The sequence below is a fragment of the Centruroides vittatus genome, unplaced genomic scaffold (assembly GCF_030686945.1).
Source record: "Centruroides vittatus isolate TY-2023 unplaced genomic scaffold, ASM3068694v2 contig_1863, whole genome shotgun sequence".
Taxonomy (NCBI): Eukaryota; Metazoa; Arthropoda; class Arachnida; order Scorpiones; family Buthidae; genus Centruroides; species Centruroides vittatus.
In genome coordinates this window covers 576203-591019 of record NW_027121147.1, presented here as the reverse complement: position 1 = coordinate 591019, position 14817 = coordinate 576203, and the positions used below count along the sequence as shown (strand labels likewise).

The 14817-nt window shown below is 26.4% G+C and overlaps 1 protein-coding gene across 3 annotated transcripts in view; it reads left to right on the top strand.

The window, feature by feature from the left end:
• LOC136970002 (homeobox protein abdominal-A homolog) overlaps positions 1-14817 on the top strand; it is a 231486-nt gene that overhangs the window by 191312 nt on the left and 25357 nt on the right. Inside the window, exon 1 of one of the 3 annotated variants that reach the window (XM_067264361.1) lies at positions 2257-3258. The exons of the other annotated variants lie outside the window; for them this stretch is intronic. Within the exon in view, the coding sequence (XP_067120462.1) occupies positions 2832-3258 (427 nt within the window). The 5' untranslated portion in view covers positions 2257-2831. Of the gene's footprint in view, positions 1-2256; positions 3259-14817 lie in introns of those variants that run through there. 3 annotated transcript variants of the gene reach the window in all.

The following is a 14817-nucleotide window of genomic DNA, read 5'->3' as shown; positions in this document are numbered from 1 at the left end:
ATAGAGTGATTTTGGTGATATCATAAAATTTTTACGGTCATATTCTATGTAATCGTAATATACTAGAAAAATGTTAATATAAACTTGCTAAAATAAAAGCATTTATTTTATATATATAATAAATAACTCGCTAATAATATAGCTTATACTTCTAAAATACCATTCAAAATTATATAAAAGAATTTTATTAATTCATTTTTCATGATTTCATATAAATATTGATTTGAAATGAAAGAATAAAAACATAAATTTTTTAAATTTATTCGTTTGACATAAAGCCTTAATAAGATAAATTTATTTTTATAAATATACTTACCGTTTAAGGAAGCGTGAAATTATAACAGATAGAGGCTTACATTCTTTTTCCTTAAATTATATATTTATATATATATAATTAATTTAGAAAATATTTTATATTTGATATAAAATTATTATAAAGTATAATTTTACAGCATTTTTAAATGAATAATTCAGCTTTTTATGCAATTTTTATTTTCGTTTTTATTATTCTTTAAACGTTTGTCTCGTTTTTTTACGTTTGTTTTCTTTTTCTCGTGTTTTTTTATATTATTTTTATTTTTACAACTGATATTACAGAATACAAAATAAGTAAATAATTCATTTAAATGCCTGAAAATTTTAAAATAAATTCCTATTTAATTCAAATTGTGCCAGGTGTTACCAAAAGTTAATTAGATAGATAGATAAATAAATTTTAATAAAATTTAATGAATTTATTTAATTGTCATAAACATAAAATCGAATTTATTTAGTGACTTTTTCGAATTGAATTAACGTGATATTCTTTGTATAATTGTTATTGAAAACAATTTTTTTCCTTAGAGAACCGTAATCCTCGAAGGTATAGTTCTAGAGATTTAAGCATAAAAAAAATTAACTTTAATAGAAAGGAATAAAGAAAATAAATTATATTATTGTTATTTATTGAACTGATAATTTACGTTTTAATCAAATTTTAAAATTAATTCGGAAATGACGTCACAAAATGAAGCCTACTTTTATTACCAGAGGGCGCCTTTCCACCATGGCATAGTCAATGCTTAGAAAGAGGAAGCCATGATATTCTTCCAAACATCGATTGGCAAGAGAGAAATTATCATTTCATCATTTATTACAAGATACAGGCTTATATAGAATTTCCTATATTTAGAAAATGCTTTTTGGCATTTATCTTTTATTGCCATCTAAAACATTATTTAAATAGTTTAATGCGCAATGTTATGGAAATTTAATATTAAGATAACATCTATACACGTATAATAAACTTAAACGATTTTATCTTTTAAAAAACACTGTACTATATTGAATTTTAAAGTATAAATTAAAACGATTTATATAGTTAGTGATATATCAACATCATTATCATGTATTGGAATTTATCCAACTGAAATAGAATGTTTAATTTGAAATCTCTTTTCATGTTGTTTTAAGTATCCATAATTAAAATTTATTATATAAAATTATTGCTAAAGAATTGATATTTTTCATATGAAATTTTTAAAAATTAATATAACATAATACATTACTATAGTGTTTATTTTATCATTTATTTTTATTGTACGGAAATTATGAAACTGTGTTGATAAGATATTATAAAATGAGCCTTTCATTTAAATTTAACTTTAATAATATTTAAATTAAAAATAGATAGAAATCTTGATATTTGATAAATACACTTTGTATAAATGTCTTGAATTTTAATAATGTTTTTGATGAAGTCGTAATTTTTATAATATTGTAAATAGGCTCGTTATTTTTATTTTTAAATAGTAATAATATAAAAGTTTACACAAAATTTACTTCCAAAAAGTGGTGAAAATTTATTACTTTTTTCATTTGTAACAATGATATAAAGTTTTCATTTATAAATCGAAGAAATTAATCTTAATTACTGTTATGGAATTTCTTCTTTTAAATATTAAATTTCCTTTCGATTTTATTAAATTAGTTAAACGAAAACTGACAAAGTTTAATCTTCTTCCGAATATTTTCTAATTGGGTCATTGTCGTGATTTAAACTTAGTTTTTCTGCTTTAAAAATAATTTCGATAAACTTTCAGTTTAAAAAATTTTTATTAAAAACGTGCAACATCTTTACGAATTAAAGATGAATTTTTAAAATAATAATAAAAAAAAATATATATATATATATTTGATTAATTCAACTATCGAAGCAGCCATCTTTGTTTTGCTTTTAGGACATTCCTGACGCCATGCACTTTTTATTTTCTCTTTTCTCATTCTGGCGCGCCATACCACGCTCTCTAGCGAGCGAAAGCGAGAGCAATGGAGGAGATGAAGAGAGCAGAAGCACACGCAACACATCGACGTCGCTCCGAAAGTATAACGGATATACGTTCATTAAATCACTCCGTACAAAACCAGCGATGAATATGCAGAATCCCGTCTGAACGATAGCTGCTAGCAGAGTAAAAAAGCTGCCCGTATCTTCCCACACTGGTCCTGTTAGTGGAGGTCGAAGGTCAAGAAGGATCACAAATTGTCGGAATACGCCCAAAGTTTTGCAAGATTATTGAGGGGTTTGTGTTGTACGCCCCCCTTAGAGCCAGGAAGACTCGGTGAAAAAATCTCTCACCGTTCCTAGCTGACGGAAGTAGGTCCGTAAGCGGAAACAGCTACTCATTGGTCGTCGGGTTGCTTGAAGCGTTTGATTGGCTTGGGTTGTTTACGCTGGGCTCGGCAGCTGGTCCCTGCCGTAGCCATTACTGGTAAGAAGCCATCTACGAAGTGTGGTAAAGCTAGTCTATTTTGAGTGTGGTGTAAAACGTTCCAGAAAATATGATGTAAAAATGAGTACGAATTTTATGGACGGACTCCTGGGGAACAAGTATCCTGGTGATCCTGTACCCCCACCGGCCACGCTGTCTAGCTATGGACCGTCGCAACACCGCATGTATCCATACGCAGCCTTGTCTCCTCAGTCGTCAGTAGCTGTTACAGGCAATCTTTACTACACGTCAAATTTAGATCTGGCCAAGTCTTGTCGATACTCGAGTAGTCAAGGAAATGGCCTTGACATGTGTGGTACGGGGTATAGTTTCGGCTTGCCAAACTGCGGTCCCACCGCTACCCCTGGCATGATGGCACCCACCCAGTTCCTACCGCATCCAGCCAGTCCCGACCTGGGTTCTCCGCTCTCGTCTTGTTCGCAACTGGCGATCAGGGAAGCAGATCCCATACCGGACGTGCCCCGCTACCCATGGATGACAATAGCCGGTAAGTCGTATATTATTTCTTTAGATAACTCCCTTCCCCGTATATGTTATTACGTGTATTTATGCTTGTGTGGAAAATAGAATGTGTGCATTTCAAAATGGCTGCCCTTAGGCCTAACGCCCTTATGATGACTCGCAGCTTGTGGGGAGAGACAGTGAGAAAGAGGCGGCTGCGAGGACGATAGTTTCATTCTCATCTGTTTTATTCCCTTCTCAGGAACTGGTGGGTTGCGTCCCTTTCCCATTCTCCTTTCAGTTTTCTCTCGCTCTTCATCTCATTGAGTAGCGAGTTAGAAAAGAAAAATGTGTTCTTCTACACTGTATATAATCCTCTTTTTATATATAATATTAAATCACTAACGCTGTCCATCGTTTCGAAGTAGACGTCGATAAATATCGCGTTTAATATTGATATTGTAAAACACTAAACTAATTGTAAAATCTATTAATGTGAAGAAATAAAGTTGAGAACCACGTGCTTACTATTGTCTTGTTGGCTAAGTTTTAGTGGCACTTAATGGTTCTCCTATAAAAGAGGCAGTGGAGTTGATGATACTTTGCGAATGTCGTTTCATCCAGTTTAAGTTTCTCTTTTCTGAATCTCTCAATTAAGCTTCAGTTTTTATTATGAGCGACTGCATAGAAAGTAATGCCCTAAAGTCACTATAGATATATTTAAAAATAAACTTCGTATGCATGTCATGCTGCATAGTCTTATATCTCACCATTCAATCTTGACTGGCTGTAAAGTTATAAAATGTCAGGATTACGTATTGGCATATAATTTAAGAAAGTGAGCAACATAACAATACCGTAGCTTATTTGAAAATACTTTTGAGTATATTTTCTAACTTTAATCAAGAATTATTTTATTTAAGCTATTTTAGATTAAGTTTAGTGTAATCCTATTTGACATGAATCCTAAATTAGCAATATTTTATTTATTTAAATAATATAATTTGAAAATGTTTTATTTTAATAAAGTTTTTCAATTATTTTAGAAAAATGTTTTATAATTTATTTAATAAATAAAATAAACGCAATAACTAAAAATTGTCTCCGTTTATTACTTTTTTTCAATTTAAATTTCTATAAATCGATTAAAAAATTAAATAATTTAATTTTAAATTTAAAATTTAAATAAACATTTTAAAATGCTTTAGATATGATAAGATACGGTTTATTTATTTGAACATTTTTATTGTCAAATTTATGTTTAATTATGAAAAAAATCGAATATTTTTAGGTCTTTCTAAAATAGTAATATTTAGCGTAACTTATACAAGATAACCCTTTTCTTCTCCTAACCCGTTTTCATAATTATTTAGGTTCAGGTCATTTAAGGCTATATTATAATAAATTAGTTATTTTACATTGAATACATAGCATTACCTATTTAAATGCTTAATAATTAACAGTTTGAGAAATTAGAAAAATGTCTTCAAATATTATTTTTAAAAAATATTCAGTTTATTTTTAACTTTCATTCATTAGAAACACATGCTTTATGTACTAAATCTTTTCGCATAAACATATGAATTTTTTAACTTGATTAAATTTGAAAAAAATTAATTTATTCTATTAATTTCTTAATTCTTTGCGTTAAGGTAACAATTAAATTATTCTTAGCGAATGGCTTAGTGTTTTATTGTTAGAATTGATTAAAAAACTGTGAATAATGCCGGATTAATAAGTAAGTCACTTGTTACTAAGTAGTGATTTAGGTCAAAACTTACAACATTGAGCCAGTCTTGTCTTATTAACATTTTAAACTGAACTTAAATTCTTTAAATACATTAAAATAAACGTTTTGCAGCTTGGATAATTTTATAGGCCTATAATTTTCAAATTCTCTTCCAAACTATATCCTTTTTTCCAACTTGTTATAAAAGTTTAGAAGTCTGTTATTTTAAAAATATTACTAAAAATTTTATTTAATTATTCTATTATGCAACATTAACCAGTCATAATTTTTAATTATTAATTTTCCATTATAAATATAAATTATTTATTTTTAATTGTTTCTATCATTTGTGAAGTTCTAGCGATTAAAATTATACCTATGATTTTTCTAAATCTGTGAAAGTTTGTATCAATGCACTATAAAAATATTAAGAAACTTGCTAAATAAAAGTTTGTAAATTCATTTAAATAAATTAAAACTTTACACTTAAAACGAATTTATACTTTTTATAAAAAATTGTAAAATAAAATTTCTGTTTTAAACTTTATAAATAAAATTTAAAAATCTTAATTGCCGTCATTTTAATACATTTTATCATTAGTTTAAACGCGAATTCTTTGGAAGTTTCTGTCACTTTCTTGTAATACATTATAAATACTATAAAAAGTTGGTTATTCACTCTATAGCCTAAAACGATCTTGAATTTATTTGTTGATTATTAAATAATATTAAAAAATATAAATTATTCATCTTTCGGATTGCAATACAGTCAACTTTGTGTTAAAATATATACAGTATATAGATATTCCCTATCAGAGAAAATTGTTAGAAATTCACGACAATCTATCCGGATAAAATTATGTCAGTCGCATTTCAAAGCACATATTCTCAATATTGTCAATTTCTATATATATAAATACAGAGAGAAATAGAGATTTTTCGCACCAATCCTCAAGTCTGGTGACAAACTTATTCGAAAATAGGTTCGAGTTCGGTAAAGTCCTCATACATTCTCGTGAATGTTTGGCTTGATGGGAGTCCCAGATGGTTTCCCAATCGCTCGCTAGATGTCCCTACTTTCCCGATTAGGGAATACTTTAAAGGTTCTTGACACTAAACTCTGTGGTGTATTTAGGATCAAATAGGAAAACACCAATCTCATCCGGTAATGTTAAATCCCACTTATAGTCCCAATGCTGTTTGATGTTCGATCAATTTACTTTTGCAACAGGATTAATTTTAGAGCTTTACATAAAAGCTTTTTATCCTGTGTTATTCCCATTAAATTCGTTTATGAATGTGTTACCTCAAGATGACAAATCTGACATGTGTTTACCAAATAATTTGCCTGTTTAATATCTTTTACGGTTTGTTAAACCAAAAGAGTAACTAAAACGAGTAATCGAATTTGTGCTATTTACATAAATTCAACTTGATAAATTGTAAATGTCTTTATTTATGCGATTATTCACACTCGAAACATACATTAAGAGTGTGTTGTAAGATTAATTTAAATGCATGCTTATAACATGACATAAAACCAATATACAATAAGTAAATGTATATTAAGTATTTTGAGTATTGTACTGACCTTTGAAATGTATAATTTTAGTCAATCGTTTTCGAATCAATCAATTCTAAGCATGATTAACAGTTTTAAAAGCAATTTCCGATATAAAATTCTGATTTTTATTGAATTCTGAAATTAAACGTTAAATATAATTAAACTGAGTCATTGTTTCTTCTACTAAAATAAAATAAAATAAGATAGAAAGTGAGGAAAAAAACGAAGAACATTTAACATTTAAAATGAGGTTATATAAAGTATCATTGGCGTATAAGGTATTTTAGTCGAGATATCATTCGTTAAAAATACATTAAACATCGAGAATATTTTAATATTATATCACACGCTAAGCGAAATTTCTATAAAATGCATTTATTAATGCCTGAAGTACGAGAACAAATTGTTTCAGTTGCCATTTTGTAACGTGTGAGAGAGAGATTTTAATATCTGAAAAGTATTCTTTTAAAATCATTTCATAGTCTTGATGATAGTCGAAGGGAGAATAAAATGACAGTCATCATTTTATAATCTGATAGCAACTTTGCTATTTCTTCATTCATTTTTTTTTTTTTAAAGATCATTTTTCGCATCCAAGTTTAAATTACTAATCGATATTTACATTTTTCTTACCTAAACCATTATATTTTATTTAAATACCAATAAATTTTTATACGTAGGTCTAAGTATCTACAAGTCGTAACTGTAATCTCGCAGGAAAGTTTTACTGTTTATAATATTACATTAAAGTCCTGCGTGTACAGTTATAATATTTAAAATTGCTCATTAAGATAAGATTAATCTGTTGTATTAATAAATGTGTTGTAATCAGCATTACACGATTAAATATTCAAAATCTAATATTTTGAACAGATCTAGAATCCATTTAAATCTTAAATTCTTTATAAAATTGTATCTTTAAGTATTATTATCTGAAATTAAATATTTATAACGTTATTGAATTATATATAACACACGTAGATTCAATTATTCTTAACTTTCCGAATAACGTTCATAAAATAAAAGAATTTAAATCATTTTAATTTCGAGACGTTTTATTTACAATTATATACTTTATATAAACAATTGTTTTTATTTAATTAATTATAAAATAAAGGAACAATTATTATGGCTTCTTTTTAATATGTTTATAAGGTATATAAACTTAATAATTTAAATTATGCATTTTCTTGTTTCGGAGAAAATATTAATTATCTTAAGATCACAACGTCTTGCAATGACTAGACAGAAGAGTCAGTAGATAATAAAACTGTAGTTTATTTTTAAAAGTTTTAATTATACGTTGTAAATTAATTTAAAAATTTCTTTTTGATCTATTAATTGTAGATAAAATTAATATTATTAAAGCATTTAACAAGCCGCAGATATTTTATTTATCTTAAGAAAAATATATAATTCAGATACTTAAATTTTTCATATTAAAATTTATTTAAAAATTAATCTAATAATATAATTAAAATTTTGAATCCATTTTAACGTTTTAGGCGTGCAAATATTTATAAATAAAAATTTTTGTAGAATGATATGTAAAGATTTTTTAAATTTGTAAACAAACACTTCAATTGATTGTAAAATTAGTAAATTATTTATTTAAATATAAAGATTGTTTTAGAAAAATATACTAATGTGATTTTAATATAAAAACATTACTAGTTTTGATAAATGGGATAAGTTTCTATGTAGTATTTATTAAAAAATTATTATATACTTATCTCAATGACTACAATGCTTTGCTAAATTATTTAAATAGTTGCATAAATTAAGAAATTATTAAAGCTTTGAACATAATTATGACCTTTATTTGTTAAGAGAGACTTTTGTAACAGCCTATTTAATATTTCCGTACAGAAATTAATATTCTATGCATGTAAACCAATCAGAAACGCATGGGGTTTGTTATCTCTACTCAGCAGGGTAAGTGATTCGACTAACCAACACGAAAGTCTCACTAAGATTTATTTTAATAGCTGAAGGGAGGGAAAAAAATGTAACAAATTAATATTATTACAGTTAATGGCTATTAACATAATCGAAACTAATATCTTTATGCGATTAGTTTCATTGAGTAAATAATCAAATCTCTGTTTAAGTTCATTGGATACATATTTATTAAATCAGTATCTTAGCCCAATGCTTGAAAAACTTGAAAAATTATACGCTATAAGCGAAGCATAGTCCACGCTGATTATATAAATATTATTTAATTATATATATTGTTATATTTATCGAATGTTTTTCTGTAAAATAACGTAATATTTTAGAACGATAAGTAAAAATTTGTAGCTAGGACGTGTGTGATGCGGTATAGCGATTGATAAAACAGCCTAATTGTCAGCCTTACAGCATTACAGACGAAGAAATAGGAGAAGAAAATTTCCGGGCGCACTAACACCATTCTCTAATGGTGGGTCGAAGTACACCTGAAATTTACGCTTGGATCCCCGATCACAATAAAAGCCGTCGACAAAAAGATCGTTAGACTGTCTGCAAACGGTCGCCATTTGAAATTCCCACGACAGCATTAGTCCTGTCTAACGGTCTTTTTCTTTTACGTTACGATTCTGTCTTAGTTTCCCCTCCCAACGAGAGAAAGTTCGATCGGTCGAATATACCGAACCTACCCTACCTCGCTGTGCCATAAGGTTGTGGGGAATTTAATATGTTAGCAGAAAGAATGTTTCGAACGTGCGAAGGAAATAACGATGTTTGTCGCGATTCTCTTGGTTCGCTTTTGTAATGTTTTCTGTAATATTGGATAAGATCGTCGAAATGGTTATGTCAGGCCGTGCTGTCCATCTTCAGTCGATTCTATTGTACATTCGCGCGAGTAATGTTTGAAAGTCACGTATTTCTTTCTCAAAATGAAACTTCGATCCTTTGTTCTCCGGTAATCGTTACAGACGTAGGTAACGCTATAATATTTAATCTCTTACTAAATGCTAATGAGTTTTTTTTTTGTTGTTTTGTTAAGAATTTATTCTTTCATTTTCATTAAAACTCTCTTCAAAACACACGACTTAATTAGACTTCATTTAATTTTTGACCCCCCTCAAAAAAAACACTACATTTAAAGCTCTTCGTCTTAAATTAATACAATATTTGTCACTCGAATTAGCTTAAATAAAATTAAATCTATTTATAGAAATTTAAATGTGTTTTAAAGATAAATAACATATCGAAATTTCATCAATTTTTAAAAAAAATATATTTTAAATTGCATTTTCCTCCATTAAATTGCAAAACTAAAATTTAGATTTAGTTTTAAGCACAGAAATTTTATTATTAATTCTTATATAAAGAGATTTCTATAGGCCTAAATATAATATGTCTTAATAAGTCTTGTGTGCAAAACCTTTATAAATTTTATTAAATTTCAAATCAAAACAATAAAATTTATAAATATTTAAATTATTATGAATTAAATTTATTAAAATGCTACGAAAATCACTTTGAAATTATTAAATCAAACATAAATATTTGTATTTTCTTCTTTTTTTCTGGGCGAATATTAGATTAAAATATTCGATTTTACTGAGAAATCGTCTGATTCTGACTTTCTGATTGGTAGAAATAGACTTGATATTGTTTAAAGCAATGAAAACGATTAAATATCTTGACATAGACAACTGCAGTATTTTTAATAAACAAAATCAAGAAAAATTATTCGGTTTTTATTGGCTTATACTAAATTAATTTAATTATTTATCGTAATAAAAAGAGGAAGGAAGAAGTTATCGATGCAGACACTGTAATTTTATTTATTAGGATGATTTCAGTTATAATTATATAAGGTACTTATCCTATAAATAAAATCAAAATGTACATTAAATAACACTAGATTTATATTAAAAAATTGTTTAAAATACAAGAAGTAGCCTAAGTTTGTTTTTTTAATCAAATTTTAGATAATATATTTTCCTAGATTAAAGTAACATATATAGAAAGTTTGATATTAAACATTTACAGTAAAAACGAAAAACTATGTTAATTTTTATAAATTATTTTAAAACTTTCTTTAAAGTTGCAGGTTTTAGTAATTACTTTGGATGATGTAGACGCTTCTAAGCGAGAATACCTTTAAAACTCTGCCGAATCAATAATCAATAAGAGTAAATATAAATTGGAAAGAAGGGTGCTCCAGAGAATAATTAGTACTAAAAAGTAGTGGAAACTAAGAAACTTTTTGACTTCTGCTTTTGACGAAACGAATGTCCATCTACAGTTTGCATGATGTAGTTTCTCTTTACGATCCGCAAATAGGTCTAACGGCAATAAAATGGTTATAAACGTCACTTTTAAGATCCTTCTTCCCACTCGTTATTACAAGCCTATAAATGTTGAGAGAAGAAACAACTAAGCAACTAACGTCATTTCAAGTATTAACTTTACCGAATTGTCTAATGTTAATACTTTTTAAATCCGAATATTTAAATAAATTTCTTGTATTTATTGGTTAATAGTAAACAAATATATCGACACTTATATTGTTACAAACTATTTGTTATTGTATAATAAATATAAATAAGTTGTAATATTTTACAAAGTTATATTCATTAAACTTCTCTTTCGGTAAAAATAAAACTTTATTTTTCTATTATTTGTTAGTAATAATTATTTTATTTCTTAATATTAAGTAAATAAAAGTTTTGTATTTAGTTTTAACTCGTTTGATTTCATTTAATTATTTCTTTTAGTTAAATTTAATTAACGAAATTATTATGACGTATAGTCTCCATTACGTGTAAAAACACTATTAAATTCTTTTTATTATTCTGAATTTTAAACTATAGCGTTTAAAAAATTAATAATGTACTAAAATCAGTTAGTGGAAAGGAAATTTTTCTTATAAGTTAGTATAAAATTAAATTTATTCTTGTCTATAAATTCTGATATAAATAAACAATTTCGTGATAGAAATAGGTTAATTGGATTTATACTGATTGGCTACGTTAAATTAAACGAAATTCCCAAAACGGAATTATATAAATAATAATAAATAAAAGTTTCGTTAACATTCCTAAAATTATTTTTATTTTCTTAAATTATCGCAGTGTTTCTTTTATAATCAATAATTTAAGAATGCTCCGATTTTGCCTTCTTATTAAAGAGATTAACATTTTATTTATCGTTTTAAAATTGAAGCTGTTAATATAACTTTATTACAGAAAATAAAATTTTAATTAATTTTTATTTGCCAATTTCATTGTGGTTTACTAGCTTATTTTATAACTGTACTTTTATAACGGTAAATAAAATTAAATAAATGTATTTTCACGAAATATAGCATATAAAACATAATAAATTTTATTCTTTGAACGTAAACTAAGCTATTTTGTTGTGTTGAAGTAATATCTTTTAGAAAATAGAAAAATAAATATATAGTAAGAATGCGTTTAGTCTATATAGATTGCCTGCATCACACACTCTTCATATCTTCATCCTATTACCTTTCTCATAGAGCCCATAATTCATATGATATGAAGTCCACCTTAAACTTTTCCACTATTTTTAAGGATTTATTTCGAACCATATTAAGTTTATTTCCTTTCGGTATTATTTATTATTTATCGAGTATTTTACCACGATTTCATTTATTACAATTATTCTTCCAGTTACGAGTATTCCCTTTATGGTCATAAGTTTACACCCTTTTTAAATCAACATAAATTCCCAACTAGTTTATTCTATTGGTAATGTTTTAAAGCAGTATATCATTCTTCAACATAAATTTATTTTAATCTGGATTGTCCAGATAATAACTAAGAATAATATGAATCAGAATTAGCAAATAAAATCTGTCTTAATTTATTTTTTATACCACAGCCCGCATCAGTTTTGATGCTTTTATTGATCTTTTCTAGCAGCAAGTGAGAGGATGTTTTAGTCGTAGCTTTTCCTCTTTGAATATTATTATTATTATTATTATTATTATTATTCAGGTAGAATTATTTGATTATTAAATATATTTTATGTATATCTTCGTAATGACTTCATCAATTACATAATCTGAATATTTAATTAAAATTAATTTCCGTTTCAAACATGATTTAGAAATTATTTTCAGAAAACATTTATTTGGATGGAATGGCTATTTAATATTACTTTTGAATGTAAAAAGTATATTTGTAGGCGATATTATATTTGGAAAAATATTATTAAATGTAAATAAATTCTCTTGAAAGTTTACTATCACTTGTAGCTAAAGCTAATGCATTACTATCTACAGTATCTTGATTAATAAAGGGTTTATGATACATTTTCAATATTTATTATATATAAATAAAAATTAAGGATCACTTAACCTTAGTGCTAAATATGAAATTAAACACCTACACTTGACAATATTATACCAGTAAGCAATAACAACTTGATTGCTGGTTTAACACTTCGTAAAATTGATTGTCCATTTACACCTTGTTGATGTCGAAAGTATCTGCCTCTTACACAGATATTTTGTAAAGAGGAGAACTGTGAGTTGGGACAAACAGATAAAAATTTTATTTTCCAATAACATTTTTACAACCCCATCAAATAGACTCATAAATAAGACAAACAGAGCATAAATAACTACTTCTTCACCCAAGGGTGTCGATAATTACCTACCTTACTAATTTTTTTATTTACCTCCTGTTTAGTGATCGTAAAATGGATCTAATATAGGTAATAAAACACTACTTTATTGACCCAAGAGGACCTCTACTACCGGTCGGAGGGTATGATATAAAGGTATGAGGAATAGAAGTCTAGTGGAGTAGTTCATTTCGTTTGATGCTAGCGTATTGTACAGTACATCCTACCAACCCTTCTCTCACTGGCTTTATGCAATAGACTTTCCCAATAACTAGTAACCATTAGCTTTTCATTAAGAAATGCTAGGCATTTGCTTCCTATTTTTGTGGGCCTGTAGATTCTCTCACAAATGGTTCTACTTCTCATGATTCTTCAGTACATTTTTCCGACATAAATGATAGGGGTACTGTTGTCTCTAACACTAGAAAAGTTAGATCTAATTAAAGAACTTGTTTAATCCCTTTCAATTACAATTGTACTAATCCATTTGTATTTATTAAAAATATTTTAAATATATGTTAATAATATATTTTTTAATTCGGCAATTAACATTTTTATAATTTAAAACTTCAAATTTTATTTCAAGTATCAAAATTTTCAGAGAAGAGAATCAACTCGACACTAAAATATAATTGAATTTTGATGTAAAATAAATGCGAAATCTTAAGAAAAATCTAGAAAGGGTAACTGATTTATCTTGCTTAGATGTTAGCCTTTATCAAAATTCATTTTAAAGTCTTTTAGATTAAACTGAATATTTTTAAGATTAGATAGGCTATATCATTAATGTAGATGCGATAGAACCTTTAATATTTGATTAGAATATGCTATTAATATCGAATTTTAAAATATAAAATTTAAATTAATTAAAAAGAATTTTGTAAGTTAATTATATAGACGGATCTGTGATAAAAACTGCTTTAAAATTTCAAAGATTAGCGTGAAGTTAACTTTTTTATACTGAACTTTATATAATTTTAATTATTTTTATACTAACATTAAATATAAATTATTTATTTCTGTACTGTAGCTAATTTATTTGATTAACAGCAAACTTTGTTTCTTACCTTTTTAAATTTTATGTTAAAATATTTTTACATTTATGATAATAAAACTAACAAACTTTATGATGTTAGTAATGTAAAGATTGAAAATATTTTAAATTTTGTCAAAGAGACAGTTGAAAAAATTACTTTTTTTCCTTAATACTCACTTTTTATTTATTATTGTAATTATTTAAATTTATCCAAGTATATAAGTTTTTTTTCCGTTCTGATGGGAAAGAATAAGAATTTCCTAGCGTAAATAATACTTAAATTCTAATCTTTTCTAATAATACTTATCAATCATTGTTAAGGTTTAGTCTCGGTTTATCAAGTGTGTTCCTATTCGAACTACAGTATTTTCTGATGGGAACAGATAATAATTATCTTTAATCTTTTAGTATGGGAGCGCCGTAATTAGTATTTTTCCAAATATATGATTTCCCTTCAACGAATATTTCCGGTAAAAAAAAAATTCCACTCGATTCGTAAATAATTTTTTTTAAAGAAAAACTAATAATATTTTATATTTATTTTATTTTTATCGTATATAAATGTATTAAATTGATGCTACAATACAAATAAAGTATTCTATAAAGCGAATATCTCTTCGAATACTTTGTTTCACTCCGTCAATTACGTTATTGAATGATTACGAATTCCTTTAGTCACTTAAGA